The sequence below is a fragment of the Tribolium madens genome, unplaced genomic scaffold, assembly GCF_015345945.1.
Source record: "Tribolium madens isolate multiple individuals breed KSU strain unplaced genomic scaffold, Tmad_KSU_1.1 Scaffold_11;HRSCAF=98;Tcas5.2_LG3b, whole genome shotgun sequence".
NCBI lineage: Eukaryota > Metazoa > Arthropoda > Insecta > Coleoptera > Tenebrionidae > Tribolium > Tribolium madens.
The window spans coordinates 5,313,257-5,325,513 of NW_025400975.1; the positions used below are offsets into that span (position 1 = coordinate 5,313,257).

General features: G+C 30.9%; 3 protein-coding genes across 3 annotated transcripts; 1 reads left to right on the forward strand and 2 right to left on the reverse strand.

Annotated features, from left to right (window-relative positions):
* Window positions 1-169: 169 nt before the first annotated feature.
* LOC123015561 (farnesol dehydrogenase-like) lies at window positions 170-1,368 on the reverse strand. The gene is made up of 4 exons (XM_044415347.1): window positions 1,219-1,368; window positions 707-1,171; window positions 446-601; window positions 170-396 (listed from the first exon to the last, which is right to left on the reverse strand). Exons 1-4 carry the CDS (start codon window positions 1,324-1,326, stop codon window positions 355-357), a joined length of 771 nt encoding a protein of 256 aa, XP_044271282.1. The 5' UTR covers window positions 1,327-1,368; the 3' UTR covers window positions 170-354.
* A 2,640-nt stretch (window positions 1,369-4,008) lies between these two features.
* Window positions 4,009-5,533, forward strand: LOC123015551 (endoplasmic reticulum-Golgi intermediate compartment protein 2). The gene is made up of 5 exons (XM_044415337.1): window positions 4,009-4,253; window positions 4,312-4,467; window positions 4,520-4,683; window positions 4,737-5,040; window positions 5,092-5,533. The coding sequence occupies exons 1-5, from the start codon at window positions 4,130-4,132 to the stop codon at window positions 5,484-5,486; spliced, it is 1,143 nt and encodes a 380-aa protein (XP_044271272.1). The 5' UTR covers window positions 4,009-4,129; the 3' UTR covers window positions 5,487-5,533.
* Window positions 5,534-6,857: 1,324 nt separating this feature from the next.
* LOC123004591 (limbic system-associated membrane protein-like) lies at window positions 6,858-11,954 on the reverse strand. Its single transcript, XM_044397911.1, has 7 exons — window positions 11,700-11,954; window positions 8,253-8,474; window positions 8,081-8,202; window positions 7,891-8,032; window positions 7,566-7,838; window positions 7,077-7,409; window positions 6,858-7,019 (listed from the first exon to the last, which is right to left on the reverse strand). Exons 1-7 carry the CDS (start codon window positions 11,860-11,862, stop codon window positions 6,871-6,873), a joined length of 1,404 nt encoding a protein of 467 aa, XP_044253846.1. The 5' UTR covers window positions 11,863-11,954; the 3' UTR covers window positions 6,858-6,870.
* Between the last annotated feature and the right edge of the window lie 303 nt (window positions 11,955-12,257).

Sequence of the window (12,257 nt, forward strand, 5' to 3'; positions counted from 1 at the left end):
TCGGAGATAATTTCTTTTAACAATTTCATTAAATTTTTTTAAACTATCAAAATTAATTTGGAATTACAGAAATTATTTTGGAATTACGCAAATTATGTTGGAATTACAATGGAATTAAGGTGGATTACTGTAATTGCGGTAATTTTTTTTTTTAAATTACTACAATTTATTTTGAATTTGTATTTATTACAATACAATGTATTTATTCCAAAAATATATACAACAATATTATTATAATGTGTATTAGTGGTCATGCGAGAAAAAATCTGACAGGATTGGAAGCAGTTTTTTGTTCTTTTTTGTCATTTTGAATCGTTTGAGGGCACTTTTTGTACTAATATATTTTTCCTTTCCTTAAAACATTTCTCCGACTGGCTTAATGGTAAGTTCATGAATCTGAAACAACATAATTAACTTAAACAAAAACAAACAATTCTCAATTAACTTGAACATGTTCTGGGGTAGATAAAGCATAAACAACTCCATCGGCAATATCCTCAGCTTTCAAAATCGGCATTGTCTCAAACCGTGCTTTCATGTCTGGCGTTTGATCTTTTCTCAGTGTTGTCAACTCCGACTCGACCAAACCAGGACTTACACTCTAAAACAAGATGAACAAAAATTCGTTTTATTACTAAAATAATATTATCTCGTTTTCGAATTTCGGGTAAAAAAATATTCTTAAAAACGATCACACCAAACTTACAGTTATTTTAATTTTAAGGTTGAGGCTGTTCAATTCTTGCCTCAAAGTCTCAGTCAAGGCAGTAACAGCAAATTTCGACGCCCCGTAAACATTGATAACATTTCCCATACATATGGTGTGCCCCAGGACGCTGTTAATATGAATTATGTGTCCGTTTATTTTATTGGCTTTCATTACTTTGACAGCCTCTCTTGTTGCAATGCATAATCCTAGAACATTCAAATCTAAAACTGTTTTCCAGTCTTCAGTTTTTCCTTCAGTTAGAGATGCGGAAGGGCGTGATGTTCCAGCGTTGTTGATTAAAATGTGGACAGGGCCAAGGTTTTTACTCGTCCATTCAAAAACTCGCAAAATGTCTTCTTCTTTAGTAAAATCGGCTTTGATGGCGACGAGTTTTCCTCGTTTTCCTGAAAGTTTTTTGGCACGTTCTTCGACTAATTCGGAACGACGAGCCGCTCCTACAACCTGAATATTTTTTTTATATTCGGCTATTTTGAAAGTAATTAAATTACAATTAGGCCGTGCTCGACTAATTGGTCAACTATCGCAGCACCAATTCCCGAACTAGCACCACTCACTATGGCCACTTTGCCAACCCATTTTTCCATTGAGAGAACCATCGCGTTGGATTCTTCTAATGTTATTTTACAACTGAGCACAAACGAGATACTCAATTACTTAAATTGTCTATGATTAGATGTAAAGTGCTTTGTGAAATCGTGATTCAGCAATTTTCATTTTGTGTGATCATCATCGCATGATCCCAAATAGAATAGGCGAAATGTGCAATGTTTTTAATCTACCTATTTGCCCATTGACCTGCTAAAAGTAGTAAACAAACTCAAGGTAAAAATATATAAAATGAAATAAATAAATAGATAAAAAATAAATAAATAAGACTGTGTTTTATTAATAAAAAAATATAAACACTGCTTTTTATAATAATATAAAGCAAATCTGTAATTAAAACTTCATTATTCTGACTCCGTGAAAAATCATTTTTTCTATGTTTTTTAAGTCTTATCACATTTCACAATTAATTTATTAATTGATAGTTCTTGTTAAAAATGACTTTGTTTTTTTTTATCTTAAAGCTTTATCTTCAAGTTGCCATTTATTAAAATTAAACATTTTTTTTACTTAAGTTGCATAAACTCATTTTAACATTAAAAGTAAAATTAAAGATAAAATTTTTTTTCTTCTTGTAAACTCAATCCGGAAACATACCTAATTACATACTATATGTAAATTAAAACGATAAATAAAATGTTTCCTCTAGATATGTAATTTTTTTATTTAATTAATTACCATTTTTTACATTTTGGGCTCCAATTTCTCTAATAATTTCTTTCTAAGTACCTAAAAATGATGATATATGGTTCTGAAGAATCTAATAAGTAGACTATTGAAAAATTAAGACATTTATTGTGTATTTTAAAAATACTTTTTTTCGTCTTATACATAGTTAACTGTTGTAAAAAACAGAAGTGACACATTTTACAAATTTTGTGGCAAAAAAATTTGTTTACAGAATTTACCTACTCTAAAAAAAATGTAATAAAATGCTTTAGAGTTAATAAAGTCTGAAGATCGAAAAATCATAAAATTCTTCCATTATTCTCCCTTGAAATTTTTTCCTCACAGCTATATAATGCGAGTTCTGGCGCCCTGTACATACTTTTCAAAAAAATATGTAGTAGTCCATTATAAAGTACTGGAAAAATGTGATCGTTTTTAAAAAAAAAAATAATTAATGAAAATATTTTTAGTTCTTTCGAGAGTTGCTTTTTATAATTAAGGTCGGGCCACGGTTTAAGAAAATCTCATTTTTCGTCGTTGTACAAAAAAAAAACACAAGAAACATTTTTAGCCAATAAATCCAAATCTAACAAAAAATTACAAAAAAAAAGTTTTCAAATCACAATTTTACGCCTCCTAGTTAGGATACCTACCCAATTTTTACATAACGAATGGATTCAGCTCCAAAAAGTTACTTCTGATGCAAACTTTTATAGATTTATTTCTACCAGTTTCTGAGATAATTGAAAAAAAGCTTTTTTGCCCACCTTCTTCAGGTGGTTCTAGCTCCCTCAGCAAGCATTTCCCGACACAGGTGTGTAGGTACTTTTTTTCTTATCTTGACCTATAGCCTATAGTCAAATTAAAAAAAAAAGTGATCGTCAATGTCATCTCAAACATTAATAAATAATAAATGAATTATATTTTCACAACAAAATTGATTTGATTACAAATTACCAAACTTCATAATGTCAAAATAAATATTTGTACAACTAGTTTTAAAACTCATACTTTTTTCACGAATTTAGAGTTGATAATCAAGCAAATGAGTGAAAAAAAAGACCTTCAAAACATTTTTTTGCATAGTTGATAACCCCAAGAACCTCAAAGACCAAAAAGATATCAATTTGATAAATCAAATCGTAATGTATCGCCAGCTCTTTGTAACAAACTATATAGAAACTATAGCAATAACTACAGGGTGTTTACAGTCTTGGAGTTGAAAATTAACCTACTAATAGAAGAATATAAAAATACTGTAACCTAAACGAAAAACTCACACAATTGTTATTATTCAGAGTGTTATTTAACTCCAAAATATTGGTTCGCGGTTTGAGGGTCGCTGGTATGATTTCCTTGTTCAGGTAAAATTGTATTGTTGCAACATATAAAAAAATCGTATTCATGACAATGAAAAAGCAAAGTCACATCACAGTTTTGACACTGTCATCATTTGATTTGCTTTTGCTTTAGTTTTTATCAAAATTCAAAGATCTTCTGTTCAATCTCTTCCAGCAAAATGGTTTCCAATAGGTTTGATTCGTTTTTCTTAATTTTTCTCCAAATTTATGAACATGGATAGCAATAAATATTAAAATAATAAATAGGTTGTCGTGATTATGAATTACGGTGAAACAAAAGGTAATGAAATTAATGGCGCTGAAACAGCAGTTCTCAAACAAATAATATAAAATGGATTATTTCCTTTCACAACGTGAATTTTTGTTTTATATAGCGTATTAGTTTTCTTCTACAGTAAATATCATCTTATTTAAATTTCAACCTCAAGACCGTAAACACCCTGTATAGAAATCTTAATCGTGATGAAAATTCAACTCTCGCAAAAAAAATATTTTTATAAATTTAAGTACGCTCATTTACACAGGAATAATTAATTTTATGCCAAAAATTTGATATTGACGACATTTTTTTTTGAATATGATTGTAGGGAACTACCCCCAAAATCATTTTTTTTTTCGGATTATTACGCTAACGGTAAGACGCCGAACTAAAAATCAAAACAGCAGATTGTCAACATGTCAACGTCAACAAACTAACCTAAAAAACCGATTTAGTGCCGATTTCTTTATTGTAAAAATTCACTGAAGCATAAAATAAATAAAAATGGATACCGAGAAAGTGACAATGTTGCGATACAGAGGTTCAAAATTAAGCAAAGTTAAGAAAATTGACATTTTTCCTAAAATAGAAGAGACATTTAAAGAGAAGTCTTCAGTGGGTGGAACATGTAAGTCCGTCTTATTATTTTATTCCTTCCAAGTTCTTTATATTACATTAATAACCAGTTTCAGTATTCAGCTTTATCCTAATTACGTGGCTAGTTTTTTTGGAGATAAACTATTACCTTGATAGCAAATTTGTATTCAAATTTTCACCCGATACAGATTTTGACGCTAAATTAAAAATCAATGTAGATATTACTGTAGCAATGCCCTGTTCTAGTAAGTAGAAGGATACAAAATATTGAAAATTTTCTTTAATACGGATTTCTAGACCTAGGTGCTGATATATTAGACTCGACAAACCAAAACGCATACAAATTCGGCTCTTTGGAGGAGGAAGACACGTGGTTTGAGTTAGCCCCAAATCAACAAATCTATTTCGACAACAAAAAACATTTTAATTCATATCTTAGAGAAGAATACCATGCAGTTAAAGTAACGTTTTTGTGCTTATCAAGGAACGATGTTTATGTTTTAATTTTTTTAAGGATTTGTTATGGAAAAGCAGTTTTTCAACAATGTTCAGACATATGCCTGAGCGGAGTACCTATCCAAACAGGCCCCACGACGCTTGTCGCATCCACGGATCTTTAATTTTAAATAAAGTTTCAGGAAATTTCCATATAACAGCCGGCAAAAGCTTAAATCTTCCCAGAGGCCACATACACATCAGTGCGTTTATGAGTGAAAGAGATTACAATTTTAGTCACAGAATTGATAAATTTAGTTTTGGGGACCCCAGTCCTGGGATTGTTCATCCTTTGGAAGGAGATGAACTGATATCACACACTGGTAATTTCATAATCAATAAAACCAGTGTTTTTTTACTCTTTTTTTTTACAGGAATGACATTATTTAATTATTTCATTGAAGTTGTTCCCACAAATGTGAAAACATTCCTGGCTTCTGTAAACACCTACCAATACAGTGTAAAAGAATTAAACAGACCAATTGATCATGACAAAGGTAGTCATGGAATGCCAGGGATTTTTTTTAAGTATGATATGTCTGCCCTCAAAGTGACTGTGAGTCAGGAAAGGGATCATTTAGGAATGTTTCTGGCAAGGCTGTGTTCTATTATTGGGGGGATTTATGTCTGTTCAGGTTTTGTGAACAGTTTGGTACAATTCTGCTACAACTTTGCAATGTGCAACTGGTTTTCTAATCCAAATGAGAAACAAGAAGTTCAGAAAAATAATTTTAAAACAATACCAGATGTTGTACCTGTTAATTTGTGATAAAATGTATTAGGCTATAAATAAATTACTATGATTTTAATGATTAATCGATTGTCAGGTTTTGATGTTTTTATTTTATTTCAAGAAATTCAGAAAGCGTAGGCAAAACATTTATTGTATAATAGTACCCAAGAATAGACCAAAAATTATTTTTCCTTACCCTTATTTCGGTAACTCCCATTGTCACAAAACTTCGTAAGTGTAGAAGAAAATGGCATTTGCAACTGCACAACTAATAAGGTGCATATCTCATATCTCTTTAATAATCTAAATAATAGTTCACGTATTGGTTTATAATAACGAACATTTGATGTATGCAACCAATTATACACAATTTTAGTTGCTTGAAATCTAACCTTTTTAATTTTTCAATTTTTCTGTTTCAGTTTCATATAGGATTAATATTATTTATTCATTTATGTTCTTTGTAGACATTAAGAAGGTGCCGTTCTCAGTCTTTTTGTACCTCCTTCCAATTATGTTTCACTTCTTGCATTAAACTTTTCAAATTGAGTATCTATCGGCAACGAACCGTAAAAAATACAAATTCTCCATAACAGTATTCACAATAGTATCAATGCAGAGCACAGAACACATAAAGAGCACACACAACATTTTTATTAATAATTGGAATAATTTTAATGAATGAACACAAATTTGAATTAACTAATTTTGCTATTTTGAATGAAGTTAAAGTCTAAAGTGATTGGTTGCTCCATGGTAACTCACATTATATTAATGGCCGATAACGGACCAATCACATCATTGTATAAAATTTTTGAATGAATCCAAAAAATCTAGTGATTGGTTTTTTTACATTATTTTAATGGCCGACTTTAAACTGACCAATCACAAGGATTACAACTTATACACAATCCTTACGTTAAATCATTAATAGTTTGTTTCTAGAGAGTACAATTCTGAAGGATATTTCGAAAACTATTTCAAATTCAACAAACCTGAGACCATAAAAAGTAGATTTAAGATTTAATTTTGTACAGTTGGAGACAAAATACTTTGGTCGTCACTTTTCTGACACTTTAATGTAATTCAAGCTTTAACGTCAAAATGAATGACAATTTCAAATTAATGACAGCTATTATATTTTCCTATCAAAAATATGTACGTTTATTTTCAACAATGAAAATGATAAAACACTGTCACAATCACCAAAACCAGGAAAAATTTTAAAGCTTCCACCAAAAAAAAAGACAAATAAGGTGATTTTTATTTTAGAGCAGGGAAAGCCTAAAAGTGAATTAATAAAGAAGTTTCCAAAAAGATTCTTTCTCAGTTACGAAAAAAAAACATTTCTTTTTTTTAATTATTAAAGTGTGATGTAAGAATAACATTGACCAACAAATTGTTTTTTATAAGTTTATTTTCAACAATGAAAATGATAAAACACTGTCACAATCACCAGGAAACCAAAATTGGACAATTCACAATTTTGCGAGGAACTGCTCAAATCCAGAGGAATTATATTGTCCTCTGTGTGATGTTGAACTGGAGTAATAATTTCTTCTTTTAAATCTGAAAATTAAAAAAATTAACACTTTTTAATTCAAAAAAAGTATGATTTTAAATTACCCGCCCCAGCTGTAGCAAATCTCAAAATTGGTGATGGTTTTGACCAACCATATCTATTTCTTGAAACCAGTAAAGCCTCATACACGGTTTTTTCTTTCAAACCTTTAATTGTGTATGATTTTGAATAAACTGGTCCTGAACTATGTTCCGTTGGTATAGTTAATTTGGTCCAGTTGGGTTTACTTAACCCGGTTTTGGGTTTATAAGGTTGGAACCACAGATTGTATTCTATAATAGGTGTATAACTATCAACTTCCCAGATTAGAGTATATGAGTCTTTCGAGTTTGTATTTTTGTCATCTGTCTTTTTAAACACACCAGGATTCGGCACACCTATTAAATATAAAAAATAATGTTTTTATTTTACCTACAAGACTTATTTTTTACGGTATTTAAAAAAATTGACACCACATTTTTAAATTATAGAAAAAAAAAAACATATTTAGTTACTTTTTTAAAAAATTGACAAAAGTAGGGCTAAATTTGTACCTGAAAGTTGGATTTGAAGTTCACCCTGGCCCAGTTCATTGATAGCTTTGCAAGTGTAAATCCCAAAATCGCTCCTTTGGATATTTTTGATAAGCAAACTGTATTTGTCACCGTCTACTAAAGACAATACTCTGCTGTCTAAAGGCACCGGCATGTCCCCTTTAGTCCAAGTTACTGTAGCTTGAGGATCAGCTGAAATTTTACATTCGAGTTGGACTCGATGACCAGGAGCAGTATGGATCCAAGAACGGGAAGTCATCAGTTCTGGAGGATCTGAAACATTGGCTTTAAAAAATTATATTTGGGACAAACTGTAAATTTTTACATATTATATTGAGCTCGATTTGGGCAGAGGCTGGCTCGCCGACTCCATTAGCGGCACGACATTCATAAATTCCGGCCATTTGTCGATCAGAAGCTGTGAATTTTAGTAACTCTCGAGGGTTTAGAAGCTTTATTTCTTCTCCCTGAAAAAAAAAATTCAAAAAAGTGTAATCAAATTTATTCTAGAATACTTTTGTGTACCAAGTGATGATGGGGTACGGTACCCCACTTCCTTTACATGACATTCTCACTTCCTCTCCGAGTTTCACTTGTAGGAAACCAGTCGGAGGGAAAGGTTCCACCGATGGTGGATCTAGAATCAATTTTGATAAATTCCTGAACAAAATGGGAAAATTAACTCACGTAAAACTTCGATTGCGTGTCTTTGTCTCACAGGTGACCAAGGTTCTGGTCTAGCAATTTCGCAAATATAAATTCCAGTGTCGTTTGGAGTGACTCTAAAGATTTCCAAAGATCCATTTTCCCATAAAATGTGACCCTCCGGAAGTGGTAATTGTTCGTCTGCACTATCCACTATTAAATTTTCATCTTTGTACCATCTTATTGCAGTAATGAAATTGCCGTCTAGAACATTAATTTTTCATGTGGGTTGAAATTCAGTTGCCAGGACGAGATTTTTGCTTGTTTTAGTTTTATTCAGAATGAAATTAGTGGACAAAAACTTGATTAAATAGCTCAGCTCTTTCAATTTTTTGTTTTTTACACTCGAGTTTATCAAATTAAAATATAGTCATTTTTAAACAAAATCATAAAATTTTAACGTCCTGTATAATATTTTACTTTTTTTTTAAACAGAACTCTGTAGAGAAAAACCAAGAAATCTTGAGTGTACTACTTAGTTTCCTATTTTACAAAATATGGCATAAAAAATAAAATAAAATAGAAATTCACGATTAAAAGTAACAGTTTGCAACTATTATAAACACTGATTAAAATCTTTTTGCCAATGGAGTGATCAGTTTTCTTAGCTTTTTGTGGAATTATTATAAGTGCGTTTTGTTGTTGCAGTAATTGGTGTAACTATGTAGTAAATACTTAATCATTTTTTGATAGTATAAAATTTATTCTTGAACAAGAAAACACAACAAATAATACAAATATTTACAGAAACACATTTTATTACGTATGTAGGTTTTTACAGTGGCGTATTATAGCTGAAGCCTAAGAAGCCCAGGCTTGGGGCGCAAAATTTTGTGAAAGGATGATTTTTTTCTTTAAAGAAATAATAAAATCGTGTTTGTCGGAGCAAAATAAATTCACCGTCATTATTTTTTCTTGGAACAATGTTCGTTCACAATCTCCTAAAATCACAAGGTTTTCTCAAATTATGTACATTGTAGACTTGACTTAAAAACCTATTATGACCTGTTTTTGGAAGATAATATCAGAGAGGTTCAACCAAGTGAATCAAAAACCTCAAGTTGTGACTATTAATATGGCAAGCAATCAAATTGTGTAATAATGCAAGTTACCAGTATGTCACTAGCAAAAGGAAGAAGAGATAGAAGCAATTTGATGAGACAGAAGGAGAGCGAGACGTTGAATTCAACGAAAAAAATGAATTTTGTATTAATGAAGAATTCGGATTTTTGAGCTCCAGTCATCACCACGGAGGAAATCACAGAAAAAAAGAATTGGTTGAAACTTACAAGAAGATCTGCATCATAACTTGGAAGGCGAATTGCTTCAAATCAAGGACCTCTAGGTCTTCCGTCTAATGGACACTTGAACTTACTAAAAAAATTGAAACTGGAGAAAATTGACGACTTGTTCCCTAATCTTCTGATTTTGTTGAGAATGTTCGTTTCTAAAGCGGTGACTAATTTTATAGATGAAAGATCATTTCTAACACTGAAAAGCGTAAAAGACTACCGCAGATCTGCATTACCTAATCTTAAATTAAAAGCGTTGGCAATAATGTGCATTAAAAATGAAGTGCTTAAGGCTTAACTTACCGTTTGCCAAGATAGGGAATTTCAATGCATTTTTCGAAAAGGTTTTTCTCGGCTATTATAAGGAATTTTCTTTTTTTTATTTTTTTTATGAAACCATTTTAGATATTTCTAGGGATATTGATATGTAGCTAATTTAAATTTTTATTTTTTATATATTTTTTAACTAATTTTTTATAATAAAATTATAGTATCTAGATGGAAACTATCAATTCCCTTCCTACATGTACCAAAAAATTTTAGAAAAAAAAAATGAAATCGTTCGGATAATCAATAACTGTAAAATCTCTTGTGGAAAATATGCTCTACGTTTTGACAAAATTGTTAACGTTTTTGCTGACAAGAAAGCCAGAAAGAAACCTTTTAGAATCAACAGTCATTGTTTTTTTATATCAATAAATCATCCCCCATTTTTTTTATTTTTATGTATTACAGTGGAACTCCTCTATAACGAGTCCCGGTTATAACAAAAAATTGTCTGGTCCCTTGCCGTTTTGTATACTACTCTATGTAAAATTCTCCCTCTATAGCGAATATTTTTCTGGAATTGGGATGGATATAATAAAATTTTTATTTTGTCCAAGATCGGTAATAGCGAGAAATTTTGAGAAATTTCGGAAACAGATCGGTTATAACGAGAGTTCCTAGAAGAAGTAAAAATCCTGCCAGTCTCCATTACGTATTGTGTACCAGAATTTTTTTGGAAATGTTGCTTTAGCGCGCTAATGGTCTTATTTTTTCTCACTTTCTCAGTTTTGAATAACTTTTCAAGCAGAGAACACTTCGTCTTTCTGTATCAATAGAAAGAAAAAATATCAATAATAACAGAGTTCGACAAGCTGTAATCAGCAAAGAGAAAAATTTAGCCAATTCTACAGTAGCAACAATTGTTGCTACTGTAAAGAACAGGGACAAGATTACGAGTTCAACTGGTAAATTTTCGCCAAAAGTGAAGAAGTGCATACTGCTAAAAATTCTAAATTAGATAAAGCCGTTCTTAAATGGTTCAAAGTGTCCAATGTGCCTATAAGTGGGGCCAAGTTAAAAGAAAAATCAGAACAATTTTCAGAAAAAATTGGGGATTCTCTAGAGATGAATTTTTTTGTTATTGGGTGCTTTCACACCTAACCACGATGTCTTTTTCAATAGTCTTGTACAATTGGAAAGTGCAATTGATAAGATAAAAATGCTTCATAGCAAAAAACAAACAAAAATTACAGATTTTTTTTTAATATTCATACTTACGAGTCGGTTATAACGAGCAAATACGTTGGTCCCTTGAGTTCTCGTTACAGAGGGGTTCTACCGTATTACTAATTACTATAAATAAACAATACGCGTATATTAAGTGACCATCAAAGTGATAGTCACAAATACCATTAACAAAATTAATAAAAAAAGAAATGAAGAGAATGCTATATCAACTACTAGAATGTAAAAAAAGTGTTAGTGAAACAAAAAAAAAACAATGGGGGGAGAGGCCGAAATTTTCTTAGGGCTTTAGGGGCCAAATTAGGTTAATACGCCACTTTGTGTTTACTATAAAAAATATTCGATACCAAAGTTTATTATTACAGTTTTTGCACCTGCATGGTATTGCCACTTTTAAATACGTTTCATTGAGACAAACTGACGGATATCCGGTATAACTGATTTTATTTAGGCCTACGTTGTGGTTTTATGTTAATTTAATCACCTGCGCGTAAAATATAATGAGAATTTGTATAGGAGGACCAGAATCGAAGTAATTTTATTTAAGTAAAAAATTCAATCAAAATAAAATAGGAATTAATTGATAATAAAAAAATAGTTATTATTAAAAAAATGTTTCGCTTACCATTTGATGCCGTATTTAAATAACACGGCAACAAGACAGTGTTATTTTCTTGTGCTTTCACCGTGGTGGGTACACTTAGAAAATCATTTATAATATTATCGCACTTAACACAACAACAGGAACTAATCACAACTAATATAAATAAAAATAAATTATAACCCATTTTGGTGCGGTGAGTGTGGGTGCTCGTGTGCTACATGTGTTGTAAAAAAAGAGGAACTACATCAATAAAGCGCATCTAAGTGACGAAGCCGATTATGGCAGATGTAAGAGTAGTGAACAATTACCAGGGGCCGAGGGCCATTCATTTCAAAATAGTTCTGTCTCAATTAGCGTTGTTCTTGTCTATTGGATTATTGGATTAAAAATAGCAGTGCATTCTCTAATTAATGACTCTAATTATTTCATTAAAAGAAGGAATTTTCATATAAAACTATAAACTCATTCATGAAAAAAACTGAGACATTTAAATTTTGTGTAAAAAGGTAATAAATAAAAATAAATATAAATAATTCCTGAAACAACTTTAGCAGATGTTCGAATCACAATGCAATGAAA